At 40.5% G+C, this 13,759-nt stretch overlaps 1 protein-coding gene and 1 long non-coding RNA gene across 2 annotated transcripts; one reads left to right on the forward strand and one right to left on the reverse strand.

Moving 5' to 3' along the window:
- Window positions 1-10,135: 10,135 nt before the first annotated feature.
- LOC148419328 (uncharacterized) lies at window positions 10,136-13,317 on the forward strand. The gene is made up of 5 exons (XM_088423797.1): window positions 10,136-10,332; window positions 10,875-10,952; window positions 11,293-11,359; window positions 11,492-11,568; window positions 12,407-13,317. The coding sequence occupies exons 1-5, from the start codon at window positions 10,282-10,284 to the stop codon at window positions 12,476-12,478; spliced, it is 345 nt and encodes a 114-aa protein (XP_088279923.1). The 5' UTR covers window positions 10,136-10,281; the 3' UTR covers window positions 12,479-13,317.
- Window positions 10,181-13,662, reverse strand: LOC148419329 (uncharacterized). The gene is made up of 2 exons (XR_015866627.1): window positions 13,526-13,662; window positions 10,181-11,076 (listed from the first exon to the last, which is right to left on the reverse strand). It is a non-coding gene; the product is annotated as an uncharacterized LOC148419329 (long non-coding RNA).
- Window positions 13,663-13,759: the final 97 nt, after the last annotated feature.

Genomic DNA, 13,759 nt, shown 5'->3' on the forward strand with positions numbered 1-13,759 from the left:
TCCTACTTATGCCCAGTTGTTTGAAGTGGTTATACAAGTAGGAGAAATAACAGATTCAGTCACCTTTAACCAGTAAATCTGAGATGTCAAGATCACAGCATGCATGATGTCACACACATCTGCTACAAGCTAAGATTGAAAGTAAACAAGCGCCAATAAATGAATGATCAATCAATGTATATCGTCTGTCTACATGTGTTTCACGACCTTTTGTTTTGAAATAATCAGTGCCCAAAAGGGTTATAACTAGATCTAGGGTTATACCCCCATAACACAAACACATTTTTTTGCATTTTTCTTTACCGTTAAGCTAAAGGGAGTTGACTAAGGCTGGATGGGCCTCGCTACCATCATACTGTGGCCTTATCAATTTTTTTTTTGTTTTCCCGCCAAAGCAAAAGTGCCGAACCAGCCGTAATTTGAAAAACTCGGGGCACAGGTGCAGCACAAACATGGAAGCGGGGATAGCATTGGAAGGGAATGACTATTTGTGAACTGTTTTAAAACTGTATCGAATGAATAAAAAGTATTTTAAAATGTACAGTTACTTAGTGGGGGCCACACAGAGATTTGATGGGGTTATAGCACCCTCTATCCCCAGTGTAGGGTGGTGCCTGGCTAAAACTTCTTGAAAATACATAACTGAGTAGCACACGTTTCAAGGGTTAAACACATTTTAGAAGTCTACATTTTGGCAGTGTTTCAGTGTGTAAAGGCAATATCATTGAAATACTGTCTACAAATACTTCAAACAAGAACGCATGCAAAAGGGTCGATCTGATGTAATCGACTGGAGCTTGTGTAGTTTTAAAGATTTTTGTGGAACCAACACCACACATCGGTGCCTCTTTCAGCGATAGCTTGCTTGGCTTATTTAAGATAAACCCACTTGCAGCCTCTGCCTAAACAGATTACGGCAGATAATAGGGGGCGCCGTGGAAACAGCGAGCAGGGAAACGTGATGGAGGAGAGGCTGTCGTCTTTGAAATTCAACTCCCGCCGCCAACCCCTCCTCCGCCTCGTCCTCCCTGCACACGGCCCTGCATCTCCATAGAAACCCTCCCTCTTTAATCGCGATACAGGCCTCATTTCCTGCTCCTGACAAAGAGTCCTCAATGCCCGCCTAGACCCACCTCCTCCTGTATGCTCTACCTATGGTCGAGTATAGTGAAATCTCTACCCCACCCCGAGCAATCCTTTCCACAGAAACGCGTTATCCTCTCTCACGCAGCAACTTCTTATTTGCGCACCTTGATTGTCTGGATTTTTCACTTTTTGTTCGTGGAGCCGTTCCACGCTGAAGTCACCTTGAGTATGGTTTTGGAGACACGCTAGCTACTCTGAATGACCTTGCATGACTTCTATGCATCTTCTGCAGGGTCTCGTTCTTGGGGAGGGAAAATATTCTGTTGCCTTATTATCTAGGCTGGAGAAAAATGTTCCCGGTCGGTCTCCCTTGCTGCCCTCGTCCTGTTTGTTTATTTGGGAATGTTGCCAGGTAGTTTCCTCAGCCTGCACCCTGAGCCCTTCCCTCTCCTTGACGTATGTGTAACACACCCCCGCCGCTCCCCCCCCAGTGCTACTGCCACTGCTGCCACCAGCACTCCCACCCTCCCTTCTTCCCTCTCACCCACATCTCCGGAATGTTGCTAGGCAACCACCCACCATGAGCGCATTTCCCGGCCAATCATATTGGTGGAAATATATTCAGCTGCCCCCCCCCCCCCCCCCCTCCCCAACCCAATCAAGTCAATTTTATCTATGCAAATATCGTGTTCTGTATCTGTCCTTTTCCTATAAATTATTCTTTAACATGTGCCAAAGGTTGACCGCTGGGTGGCAGCATGGCGGGTTTCTCCTGATGTATTTCATTTCTTCTTTCCACTGTTGCTAAGCAATACCGACTGCCATGTTCTTACCTGTGAAACATTTGCAGATCTTTGCAGTTATCATCGGGCACCATTTTGTCTTTGTGTTCACCGCAATCAAACATGATAGCGACGTACACATAATAGCATGCGTAACTGGAGTTTCAATAAAAACCTTGCCCTTTTAGCGTAATAGTTGGATTTAGTTTGACGTCATTGTATTAGGCTGCAGACAGGAAATATGCACTTGAGTGATTAGGCCGGCAGCTTTCGTCAGCCACATAGCTGCCAAAGGAGAGAGTCTTGTCCTTGTTTTCTGATGACTTTCAGCTTCTATTAATTCATGTTGTTGTTGTTGTGGGTTTTCATTTCCAAAATCCCCCCGCGTCCCTTCCCCCTTGCCTCTGTCTCCCCTGTGTGCGACTCCCTCGCCATCACCGCTTTGGTTGCTGTGCAGATGGCTCTTTGTTGTAGCTGCACAATGGAGTTAAGGTCAGCGCGCCTCATGCCATGAGCATGCACACCAAAGTTCTCCTTTCCAGCTGCCTTTCGTCTTTATTTGGAGTTTTGTTGCGCAGCACAGTCAAGGCACACTTGCTCTCGTTGCGGTATTGCATGAGGTGAATACCAGAAGCTCTTGCAGCAGTGCTCAGAAGCCAGACGCACTTTATAGGGGACTCAAGTCAGCCCCACTTGACGACATAGGTAGCCTACAGGTCTCTTTTAAGGATAACTCGCCAGTGATTTTCTACGAATGTTCTTAAAGGGATCATTCAAAAGGGTGAAGACGGTCACAGATTTATACTGTATATGTGTTGCATGTTTATATGTATCTATTTCCTGCATTGGGAATTATTGTTACTCCTACCTTAGTGAATTATTGTTAATCATTTATGTGAGAAATCATTAACAGGATCACAGTCTTCACATGAATGTGGTTAGGGTAAGATTAAAGGGATATTAATCATTTAGCCCTTTCCGCATTATTATTTTGCTTATAATTAATTTGATCAACTAAATTAGTTTTCATGTACAAATGATGTATATGTACAAACAAGATGCGGTTTGGCCTGGAAACAGTGCCACTGAGGAAAATACATTGCAGAAGATGCTGAGTTTCTCTTTCGGAGTGGTTTCTATGATTCTTTTCCTGTAAAATACAACTTTTGAGTAAAACTGAATAAAACTCAGTCTATTTTCATTCAACACTTTAAGAAATTTAAAATAATGTCCAATGTTAATGCTCTAACTTTGACAGCCCTTATTTTTTTATTATGTAACAAAAAATAATAATAACCACATGTGTGAAAAGTAAACAGATGGAGAAAGGTTCAATGAAAAGACCAATGTGCGCTCTAGAAATTGTTTGTTTGTTTGTTTGTTTTCCAAAATCACCCGAAAATTTACTTTGGCAGTTAAGCTATATGGCTGGCGATATATAGACAACCAAGTGAGATTTTTGCTGTTGTGTGTGACTGTATTTTGAGCACAAAAAAAATTGCTGTCCTGACTACTTCCTATTTGTGACATGCCGAAACCCCCACGTATTATAATCATCAGCTCTTTATAGACTTAAAACATTTGAAAACAGTTGTTACCATTAAAATAAACTGGCACAATGTAATGTTTCATAGTTTTATGTACACTGTAAACAGAGTCACAATACATTTACAACTATATTGAACTTTTCTGCTTCTACTGGAACAGCTTCAAACAGCACAGCCAGAGTTTCACTATAAAAATATTAACATGTTTAACAAAAAAAAAACTCCTCTGTTTATTAAATGATGACAGCGTATACTACATGTCGAATATAGCGCCTAGTTTTATCAGTAGCAACTATGCATTAAAAGTGAGCAATACATTGTTGTAAATTGGCCGCACGTTTTTGTTGTATTGTTGATGGTAAGTCTGCCTTTCAAATAGGTTGGTTACTTTATATGTAGCCATTTCGCTTTAACTTTTATTGAAAGAACCCTAATCTGTCTGGCAATACAGTCTTTCCCTACGAAAGACTCATCTCACTCTGACCCCTTTGTGATATATTTGTCTTATTTTTTTTTCAACATTTTCTTTTGTAGACTGACGAAACCAGCCCGTTCAATCCACTCGAAGAAAACACAGATTGCAAATGCACCATCTGCTGTGCCATTCCAAACAAACTAAGATCACTAATGTTGAAGTAGTCGAAGCTCTTGAATTATTCACAGTATCACAGGATACTCCATATTCGCAATTCTCAAGAGAGTCAACAGAGGCCGGTTTTTGAAAAGGCACTAAACATTGGTTCTTACATTTGAAAAGAAGCTATTAGGATCTCATGACACGTGTCGGCATTGCATCCTTTCAACATGGCTGTACGAGTGTGAAGGTCCATGAGGTCTGGGGGCAGGTAAAGCAGAAAGGCGGGAAATTCAGCGAAGAAGGAGGAGGAGCACTTCTCACCATGCTCTGGGAATTACTGGAAATTTCCACTTACACATAGTCCCCAGGAGGGTGGAGCTAAGAGGTGAAGAAGGTGGTTGGCGCTCATCGCAAGTAGTTCACAGAGGAGAACATAATATTAGTGCGATGCACAAACTTGTTCTGTTGAATAACTTCACCAGTACAACTAGCAACATAACATTTTATGGACATGCAACATGGCAGGAAGTCATAGATGGTTTATAGCTGTTTTAGGGGTGTTGCCATTGCAACAAAGACTACAAATTTGCATGTTCCTTGCTGCTTTACCCCACCTCTCCTCACAGAAGTCCCCTGTGTTAGGTTAAAGAACCTGATGACAAGGCAAACAAATAAAGTGTGATAAATAACTCGTAAAATTCCAGTGAGTTTATCTAGATTACCCCCCCCCCCAAAAAAAAAAAAAAAAACCAAAAAACAATGGTACGCCTCTGTTTTTCAGTCAGGTTTACTAGCAACAAAATAGATTGTCATTCATGCGATTGTTGGAAATTCAAACCAAATAATTGATCCATTTCTTTTTAAACTTTTTCAAAGCTTACATTTTACTGCATTTTTCCAATAGCAAAATGCACCACTTAGGACTTTTTTTTTTAGTCGATAGCAAACACATCTTAAATCCTTTTCGTGTTCTTGGAGCCGTTCCAAACACGCACACTGTAGCATTTTACAAATCCTCATTAATGCTGTAATCCTTGGAAGCAACATTAAAAGGCAAGACAACCAACAACATCAAGATCCACACACGCCTCAGGAATCTTGACATTGTCTCCTGAGCCACACCAGATCTCATTTACAGGCATATGTTGTCTTACTATTTTAGTTGAAAAATTGGGATGCTGCCCAGGCCCAGAGTTGCAATTTGTCTCACTGGTGAAACAAAGTAAAAAGTACCCACACTGAAGACACTGGAACTTAATCCGAGCATCAGTTGTGCCCTCTAGTTTTTGAAGATTGAACCCCCAAAGCCACTTTCACCTAGCGATACGAAATTTGGTAGATGTGTCATCTCAAAAAACTCTCAAGAGCCCATGTCACACATGATGTCTGCCACTTTGGCATAATTTTGAATGTTTCTGCAGTATTCTGACAATTTTGGAGTCATTTTCTTCCACATGATTCTTGCAGTATTTTACCCAAGGGATGGCACATTCCTAGTCGTGTGATAACTAAGTGGTCATGCCATGTTGTCACCATCTGGGTGAAGTTTCACCTTCCTAGTGTCTTCTTTCAACGCTTTCCCTTTGGTGTGAAATACCTTTGATGTAAATGATCAGAGGATTGAACACAGTATTGCACGAGTGAAGGTCTTTTTCTGATTTTCCCCAGATTTTAAGATAGTATACAGCATGGAAAGGCAATACTTGGATACGAAACATTTGCATTTTCATAATTGAGTGTGGGCAGAGGATAGGGACAACGTTTGACAACTCGCTGTAAGCGGAGATCTTGAGCAACGTAAAGGTCTCACCTGGAAGTTGTTGATTGGCCTTACCCTTGCGCACATCCGTATAGCATGCGGGTGTTCATCACTGCTCATTGATTGATTCTATTCGTTTTTACAATTCCATAGCGGGCTACATCAAATGTTCCCGCAGTCTGTTGTGTATAGTGCAAAGGCCATAGATTCTTCACCTTGATCTTTTTATAGTTCATGATCAGTTTCGCAGCTATAAAAAGATAAAAACATAAAAACTGTCACTGAACCTATTTCCACAGTTACTTCAATCGCCGTTCCAATATTAAACCATCGAAATGTTTTTTTTTTTTTTTTTTACTGTGTCTAGAGCTTATTGTGGCTGCAATAATTTAGATTTCTTTCATGCAGATATTCAAATGTAATATTATCTTTTTATACTGTGATAGTAAAAGACATCATCAATCAAGCTCAACGTGCTCCCAGTGAGAAGTCAACTTTATGTTGTCCCCCGAGCACCGCAGGACTCGCTCAACGACAGGAGAAAGGCCGCTGGACCGTGTGGGATTCCCGCTGGTCAAAACAAAAGAGCTCAGATTGCGGCCACCAATTCCTTCAATTATCAGGCCCCTCATCCTCCCTTCCCCCAACCCTAATCCTAACCCTTGCACTTTTAAGGGCCCCCGCTCTACTCGGGGCACTGACATTCCACAAGTCGGTTCAGGCCTTTTGTCTATGCAAAATGAAGGTGAAATGAGGGCGCGATTTAAACCACTTGCCCACTAACCCTAACACTGTATCGACATCGTGCGGGAGAGCAGTCGGGGGTCTCGAAATAATATTTCCACACGTCCAAAACAGAGCGGCCTGTCTTTCGTGGACAATTCCTTTCGCCTGCTCCCATATGATTTTCTTTCCCCTAGTGCAGCTGGAAAAAGTGGTCAAAAGGCAAACTGTTTGCACAATGGCATGTCTTGCTTTCTTTTTTGGCTACCTACACACAGGCCCTGCATTGAGTTGCGAAAACCTGGATGGAAACAAGTTGCGGTAGGCAAATGAGGAAAGAGAGGAAATTATCTCACAATTCACCCCCCACCACCACCCAACTTTTACTCACCCGCCTGGTTCTATCGGTGCCCACTTTCCACTACTCCAGAGTGGGGAGTGAGTAATGCCCTCTGCCATCCCTGAGTGATTCCGATGTCTCCATTGTAGGCACTCAGGTCGTTAGATGCTATGCAGTCTGCACTTTCCTAATAGGGTTAGAAATTGCAGAGACAGTCTTATCATTTTGACTTTTCAGAGGCTTTATATCAGGCCTGGGCAAAGGACAGTCCAAACAGAACTTCAGCGGAACTGCTCTAGAAGCCCAAAAACATTTACCCTGCACATGCTTATCATAGAAAAAGGGGGTCTTCGCTTTTTTTCCTTTTTTTTTTGCATTTAGTCCAGTTCTGACCATGAGGAGGTGATTTATCAGATACTTGAGTTTCATAGAGTCATCAACCTTTGCTGTGTTGATTTGCACCCAAATATCGACTTTTGCACCATTCCACCATAAAACCTCTACAGGATCATAAAACACTGGATATTTATGCATTGAGGAAGGTTATAAACAATTTTGATGTTTAATTATTTGTCAAAATCTAAAAACACAATTAACTGGACCATTTGGAACCAGTTTTGCATTTTATCTTTACATCCAGTGGGTCCTGATGTTACAACAGACTTTTAAAGTCTGCAATAGTTTATAATTTAACCACGCCAGTGCAGTTGTAAAGTCATCGTAAATATGTATATATAAAACAATTCTGGGCCTTTAATGTAAAACAAATCAAATTAAAAACATCACGCACGATTGTAACCTTGAAAGGGTCGCTGTAAGCCAAAGACCACTGTAATTTTTTAAAATAGTTGCACTTTTTTAAAATAAATGTATAATAGCCTTCAGATTATTTTAAATCCTTCATAATAATATATCAAAGTATTCTTTACTGTGCGTAAGACAGAAATCCAACTACAGTGAGCCATTGAGGAAAAAGTTCCCATTTCCTGCCAGTCGCACATGCCTTTGAACTCTGTATAAAATTAGTTTTCGTAATTATATTTCTGAATGTGAGGTGAGTCACTAAACAGGCTTACGGCCCCAAAGGCCTCCTTGAAATCTGTGGTTGCAGCCGTGGCGGGGAGGAGGCGATTGAAAAAAAAAAAAACGTGGTGAGGATCCCAAGAGACAAGCTAAAATTATATGCTTGTGAAGTTGGAGTAAGTTGACATTCTGAAACAAATATATTAGGAATGGCTATGTCCTTGTTGTAGGTAAATTCATATTTGTTCCTTCAAATGTGACAAGTATCAGATTTTCCATGCAGTGTGAACAGTGCAATTACACATTTTTTTAAATCTGACCTGGGCTTCTTTCAAATGTGGATATACATTATGCAATCCACACAGCAGTGTTGGTCCTTATACGTGAAAAACGGCCGATAAACAATAGTAAATCTTTTTTATCATTATTATTAAATGTCGAATTGAATATCAGGTGACACGACACTGACGTGCAGATTTGTATCTGTCACGTAAACTATTTGTTCCACTTGGTATCTTCAAAAGAAAGCCTTTGGCGCAAAGGCCTCATTTGAAGCAACGGCCTCGTGAGGCTCTACGGGTGCCTGTTGTCACTTCCTTTGGTTTAACAGTTGGATGAGCCAGTTGAAGAAGAGCGGAACTAAACTCAAGGAAGAAAAAAAAAAAAAACAGGCCGGTCAGGTTATAAAGCTTAGTCATTAACAGGAAGAAGATCATTAGTTTAAAGGTGTTTTTCATGGATGGCAAATAGTCAAAAATACACAGATCGGTTAGATCTCCCAAAGTCTTTTTAAAATCATTCATTTTGATTTAAAAAAAAACATTGGAGCAGTGCAATTTTCCTCAGATATGCAGTGTCTTGCCCTATTGTGCAGTTGGGTTAGGTGAGTTATATTTAGAAAAGAAGAGTAGGCAGTCACCATAGGCATGGTGTTCACCATTCACATCCTGATCTAAGTGTAATTTGACACATCTCCACAGAGAAAGTGCGAACAAAAACATGAACGTGAGGAAAATCAACTGATGCATTTCACACATTTTTCCACCTTTGATTTTTTTTCTTAAGACTTTGAGCAACTACAGAAACATTTGCTTGTATATGTTCACCACACCAACTTGCATTGTTTTTAAACCAGTTTCCAAACCAACTGAAGGCATTCTAGCAAAAATCGCACTTTAAAAGAATGCACATTTTATTCGAGAAATTTCACAAATAACATTTGCTACAGACCCTGCTCACATTCATGGATATTAAAGTTTCGCTTTCATTTACCTTTCTTGCCTTATTAATACATTGTTGGAACGCGTGAACAATTTATTGATAGTATTAACAACTGGGTAGTATTAACAACCTCCATCCATTATTTGAATTAAATTTGAATTGAGAAATATTTTAAATCATAATTCCTTAACTAGTTAAAACCATCCTAACTTTGAAAGAGAGGGGAAAATGACAAAATTTGTGAATCATTTTAAATTGCCTCGAGGAAAATTCACAATTTAAATGGAAAATTTCATCATTTCCCAACCAATTCGAGGTACTCCATCTATCCTCATTTACATAACGCCTCATTATGCGTAACTTGATACCATTTTCTGCAGGGTACTAAAAAAAGTCAAGGGTTTGAACTTTGGAGGTGGTGGTGCTGTAGTTGGGGGGGGGGGGGGCATACAATCTATAAACATACGTCAAAATGTAATAAATTGCATCATTTTTTGGACAACAATAAATCAATTGCAATTTTTTTAAATCCGTTTCCCCCCAAATCCAAACGATTACTTTAAAAATACTTTAGAAATAGTCAACTTTAACAAAAATTGTGCGTTTTCTAAGATTTAGAATTTACTGAAGAAATTCAACATTTTGTCCTGACGCTAACCATTCTTTCCTGCTTTACATAGATCCTCCTTAAGTGTAATGTGACACCAGCCATTCTCCACCGAATGCTGAAAAAAGTGAATACAAAAATGAATCCCACTGGCCACGTGTTTTATTTTATTTTTTTTACTTGCCTTTAAAAAAACTTACAATGTTTAAACGTTCGTTCAATCCATTTATCGATTGCAACTTTAACAACATACATCTATTGTTTGAATTAAAACCACATAACCCAAACAGAATGAAAAAAAAAAACATTAGCAAAGCGGCGCTTTAAAACCACTGACCAATCAGCAACTGGAAGACTTTAAAGGCGGGCGCTCAACCGACAACTGACGTGGCATTCATCCAATCAGACCCCAGACGCGTCGCTACGGTCCAATCGGGCGCCGAATTGTGCTTCTGCCTCCAACAAGAGTGGTTTTCAAGCGGCTCCACAGAAAAAGCGGAGACAGGCAGACATCATTTCTTCCTCGGCGTCATTGGACTAGTATCCGCGAGGACGACGACAGAAAGCCAAAAGACCGGAGTTAATCAAATTATCTCAACTCACCGTCAAAGTAGACATGGCCGACACAGCTGTTGACACCACCGCAACTGCAGAGGTTACAGCCAAGGTGCGTTTCATTCATTTTACACTCACGACGACTCGTCGCCTTTTAATGCTTTAAGAAGTTGTTAAAGTTGCTAATGTTGCCTATAAGTCACTCTTTGTTTGCGATTCGCTCAGTAAAATGGCGGTTCGGCAAGTGTAACGCATAGAAAATGACGATTTAAAAAATAACATTCGACGCCTACGACGAATGGGGGTCGTTATCTGGTATAGTTGAGCCCCGTGTGTCCTTTTTTAGTTGAAAAGCAAGGATTTAATTGCCTGTAAGGTCTCTTTTTTTTTTGCTGGCCACCATAGACAAAAGCGAGGGGGGAAAGCAGCCGGTGCTTTTTGCTGTGGGCGGGAAAAGCACGAGAAGCTCCTTTTACGTCTCGCGCGTGCGCCGGGTGAAACAAGGCAAAAGAAAAAAAATCCATTTTGTAGTCAAATAAATCGATTGAAAACGTCATAGGCATAAAAGCACAGTTGAATTAAGCCCGGTATTTTCTTTCGGCCAAACGACGACGGTCTCATCGTTCTTGTCCGTTTTTTTTTTGCGTAATTTAGGAGCTGAAAGAGAAGAAAGAAGTTGAAGTGGAGGAGGAGGAAAAGACAGACAACGGGGACGCACCTGCTAATGGCACTGTGAGTTTTCCGCCTGCTTTCGGGGGGGAGAGAGGGAGAGGCGAAGGGCTTTTGTTTTATGGCGAGAAGCCCCCACGTCGTGCAGGTGTCGCCATTCTGTCTTGGCCGCGTGCTCTTTGTGTGCCTTGTGGAAAAAAAAAGCACAGATGTTTCCAAATAGGCTGCTTCCATTGGGGGAGTGTTCACAGAGAGCCTGCCTGCTGCTGCTGCTGGTGGCGGCGGCGGCTAATCCCCTGGAGAGCAAAATGCACCCTCGTGCACATTTCGCTGTTCTTTCAGGTGTCTGTGTCGGATTATTCCAACTCCTGGGACTATAAATTTGACATTTTGCCCCCCCCAGAATGGTGCTGACCACAGTGACAAAGTTGAACACGCCGCAGAGGAAGACGAACACAAGAATGGAGATGGTACATTTTTACCCTCTTCCATTCCCTTTTAAATACGCATTTACTGTTCTTGGTCTCATTCCATTGAATTGACATCCTCGTTTTTTCAGACTGTGACACTGAAAAAGGCAAACTATGTTTTTTTTTCTCCAGACAAAGCAGAGGAAAAGGCGCCCCCTGCTGAAGAGACCGATGCACAGCCTGTGAAGCGTGCTGCCGATGAAGAGGAGGTGAGTCACATGTGCTGATACATCTGATTATCAGCCATTGCTTTATACTTTATATACTTCTTTACATTTTCCGAAAGAAATTTACCTATTTTTGAAGAACTTCAACGAATCGATTCTATCTAAGACAAACCACTCTAATTAACCCCAACCAAGAATAATTTGGGAAATGCAGTCCAGTTTGAAAATTCCCCTGTGAAAGAACTACAAAGAATTCAGCATTTTTAATCATTCACACTGCTCTCATTGCAAAACCAAAAATGCTTTTAAATTAATTCATTTTTTAGGTGTCAAATTTCCCCATCGACGAAGAATTTCAGTGAATTTATACAATTCAAACCTATTCAAACTGTTATTATTACTCTGCCAAAACAAATGAATGCAGAAATAAATGTGTTCCTTAACCAAGCCAGTCCAGTAAAGCACATCAAAGATTATGCTTTGCTAGGAATAGGAGCCCTAATTTTTACATTGGTCCACTCCAGAATTGGGAAAACCAGATACATTCATTTCTTGATCAATGGAGAAATTCCAAAAATTAAGTTTTGTAGCCGTACCACAAAGCTGTATTTAAAATGACAATCTTCATCATCTGTACATAAGGAACACTTGATTATAAGTTGCACTCAATATCTGAGGAAATAATCTTAAAAATGCTGTAACCAATGCTCTCAACACATTTTTTTTCCAAATTGAATTGAATGTTGCTCTCTCCATTAGCAAGTTTTCGTATTGTGCATTGACTACGCGTTGGCAGTTGACTGTCAAATATTCAGCATTTACACAAACATTCTAGTTTCTTTTTGTTTTAATTCTTTTTTTTGCTCTCTTTGCTCGGTAGGAGAAAGCAGACACCAAAAAACAGAAGACTGAGGAGAATGGAGACTCAAAAGAGGCAGAAGCGGAGGCTTAAAATTGGCGGTTTAGTATGCAGCTCAGTCTTACTGGTCAACACGGTGTTGTAGGGCTTGTGCTTTTTCTGATTTTTTTTTTTTTTGGTTCCCCTTTTTTCTTTTCTGATTTTTTTTTTTCTCCCGTGTTCTCACATTGCACTGAAGTTGTGGAACATTGTGGCCCTATCTGATTTTTTTTTTATTTTTTTATTTTATTTTTTTTACAAGATGTTATTTATTGGTCTTTAAACCTAGCTTTTTTTTGTATGTGTGTGCATAACGGGGCCATACTATGAGATGAGTTGATTTCCATTTACTCGCTTCTGTTTGTTAGCACAGCCTCCTATCAAGTCAGTTCTGACCAGCCGATAGCTCAAATGTTCAGGCAGCTGCTCACGTTCACTTCAAGGACCAAAGATAAGTTTTAAGCAGGGGCTAATAGTAATAATAATAAAGAACATTATTAGTTGATGCGCAATCTTTTGTTGGTATTTAAGCTGCTAGTTAATCCTCGGCCGCCCTGTTTGCATAACAGATGGTGCTCATTAGATAAAGGGCCTCCATGCCACGGCCATCTTGGTAAAGGCGGGCTTTTTGTTTTTTTGCCAATGTTAATTAACCCCTCTTAAATCTTAACGCTTTGGTCTCGTTCGTTCTGTATGCATTCCACGCAGGTTCGTAACATTTTCCCATTTATATATAATTTTTGTTTGTCGTTTTCTTACGGAGTTTACATTTATGGCTGGGTAACCCATTTTTGTGTCCAAGACTGCCTCTCTTTAACAACCAGCCGTGACATCTGGTTACTTCGGCCACTGCTTTGTATATTCTCAAACAAATAAAATGTCTTTTTACTTAATTTACTTGTGTGTCTGTGTGCGTGTACAGTGAGTTCATGTCTTGAAGAATGTGTGTGGGTCTTGAGGTCACTGTGTCTATTGTGTGTGTAGTGGGTATGGCGAATGGGAGAGTATGTGCACAGCTTGTCTTGACTAGTAAGTGTGTGTGTGTGTGTGTGTGTGTGTGTGTGTGTGTGTGTGTGTGTGTGTGTGTGTGTACAGCTATACCTGTTAGAGCAGTTTTTAGTTTTCTACCTAGATAGTGAGGACATTTGGGCCTGGCCTCACTTGTTCAGACCACTTTTTGATGGTCAAGACTCGCTTCTAGACTATGTTTGTATTGGATTAGCGTTTGTCAATCATTTCTGGTGGTAAGGGTCTAGGAAATTCATTCTGTCTATGTATGTCCTCACAAATATAGCTGAACAAACGTGTGTGATTGAATGAGAGCTTTTTACATGA

Source organism: Hippichthys cyanospilos, chromosome 9 (assembly GCF_059441005.1).
Source record: "Hippichthys cyanospilos isolate Australia breed blue-spotted pipefish chromosome 9, RoL_Hcya_1.0, whole genome shotgun sequence".
In the NCBI taxonomy this organism is placed as follows: domain Eukaryota; kingdom Metazoa; phylum Chordata; class Actinopteri; order Syngnathiformes; family Syngnathidae; genus Hippichthys; species Hippichthys cyanospilos.

Bases quoted from the DNA above. Each gene is read 5' to 3' on its own strand.
- LOC148419328 (XM_088423797.1), top strand. From the start codon at position 10,282: ATGGCCGACACAGCTGTTGACACCACCGCAACTGCAGAGGTTACAGCC. The intron at 10,953-11,292 runs GTGAGTTTTCCG...TGCCCCCCCCAG, and splicing joins ACGCACCTGCTAATGGCACT to AATGGTGCTGACCACAGTGA. The intron at 11,360-11,491 runs GTACATTTTTAC...TTTTTTCTCCAG, and splicing joins CGAACACAAGAATGGAGATG to ACAAAGCAGAGGAAAAGGCG.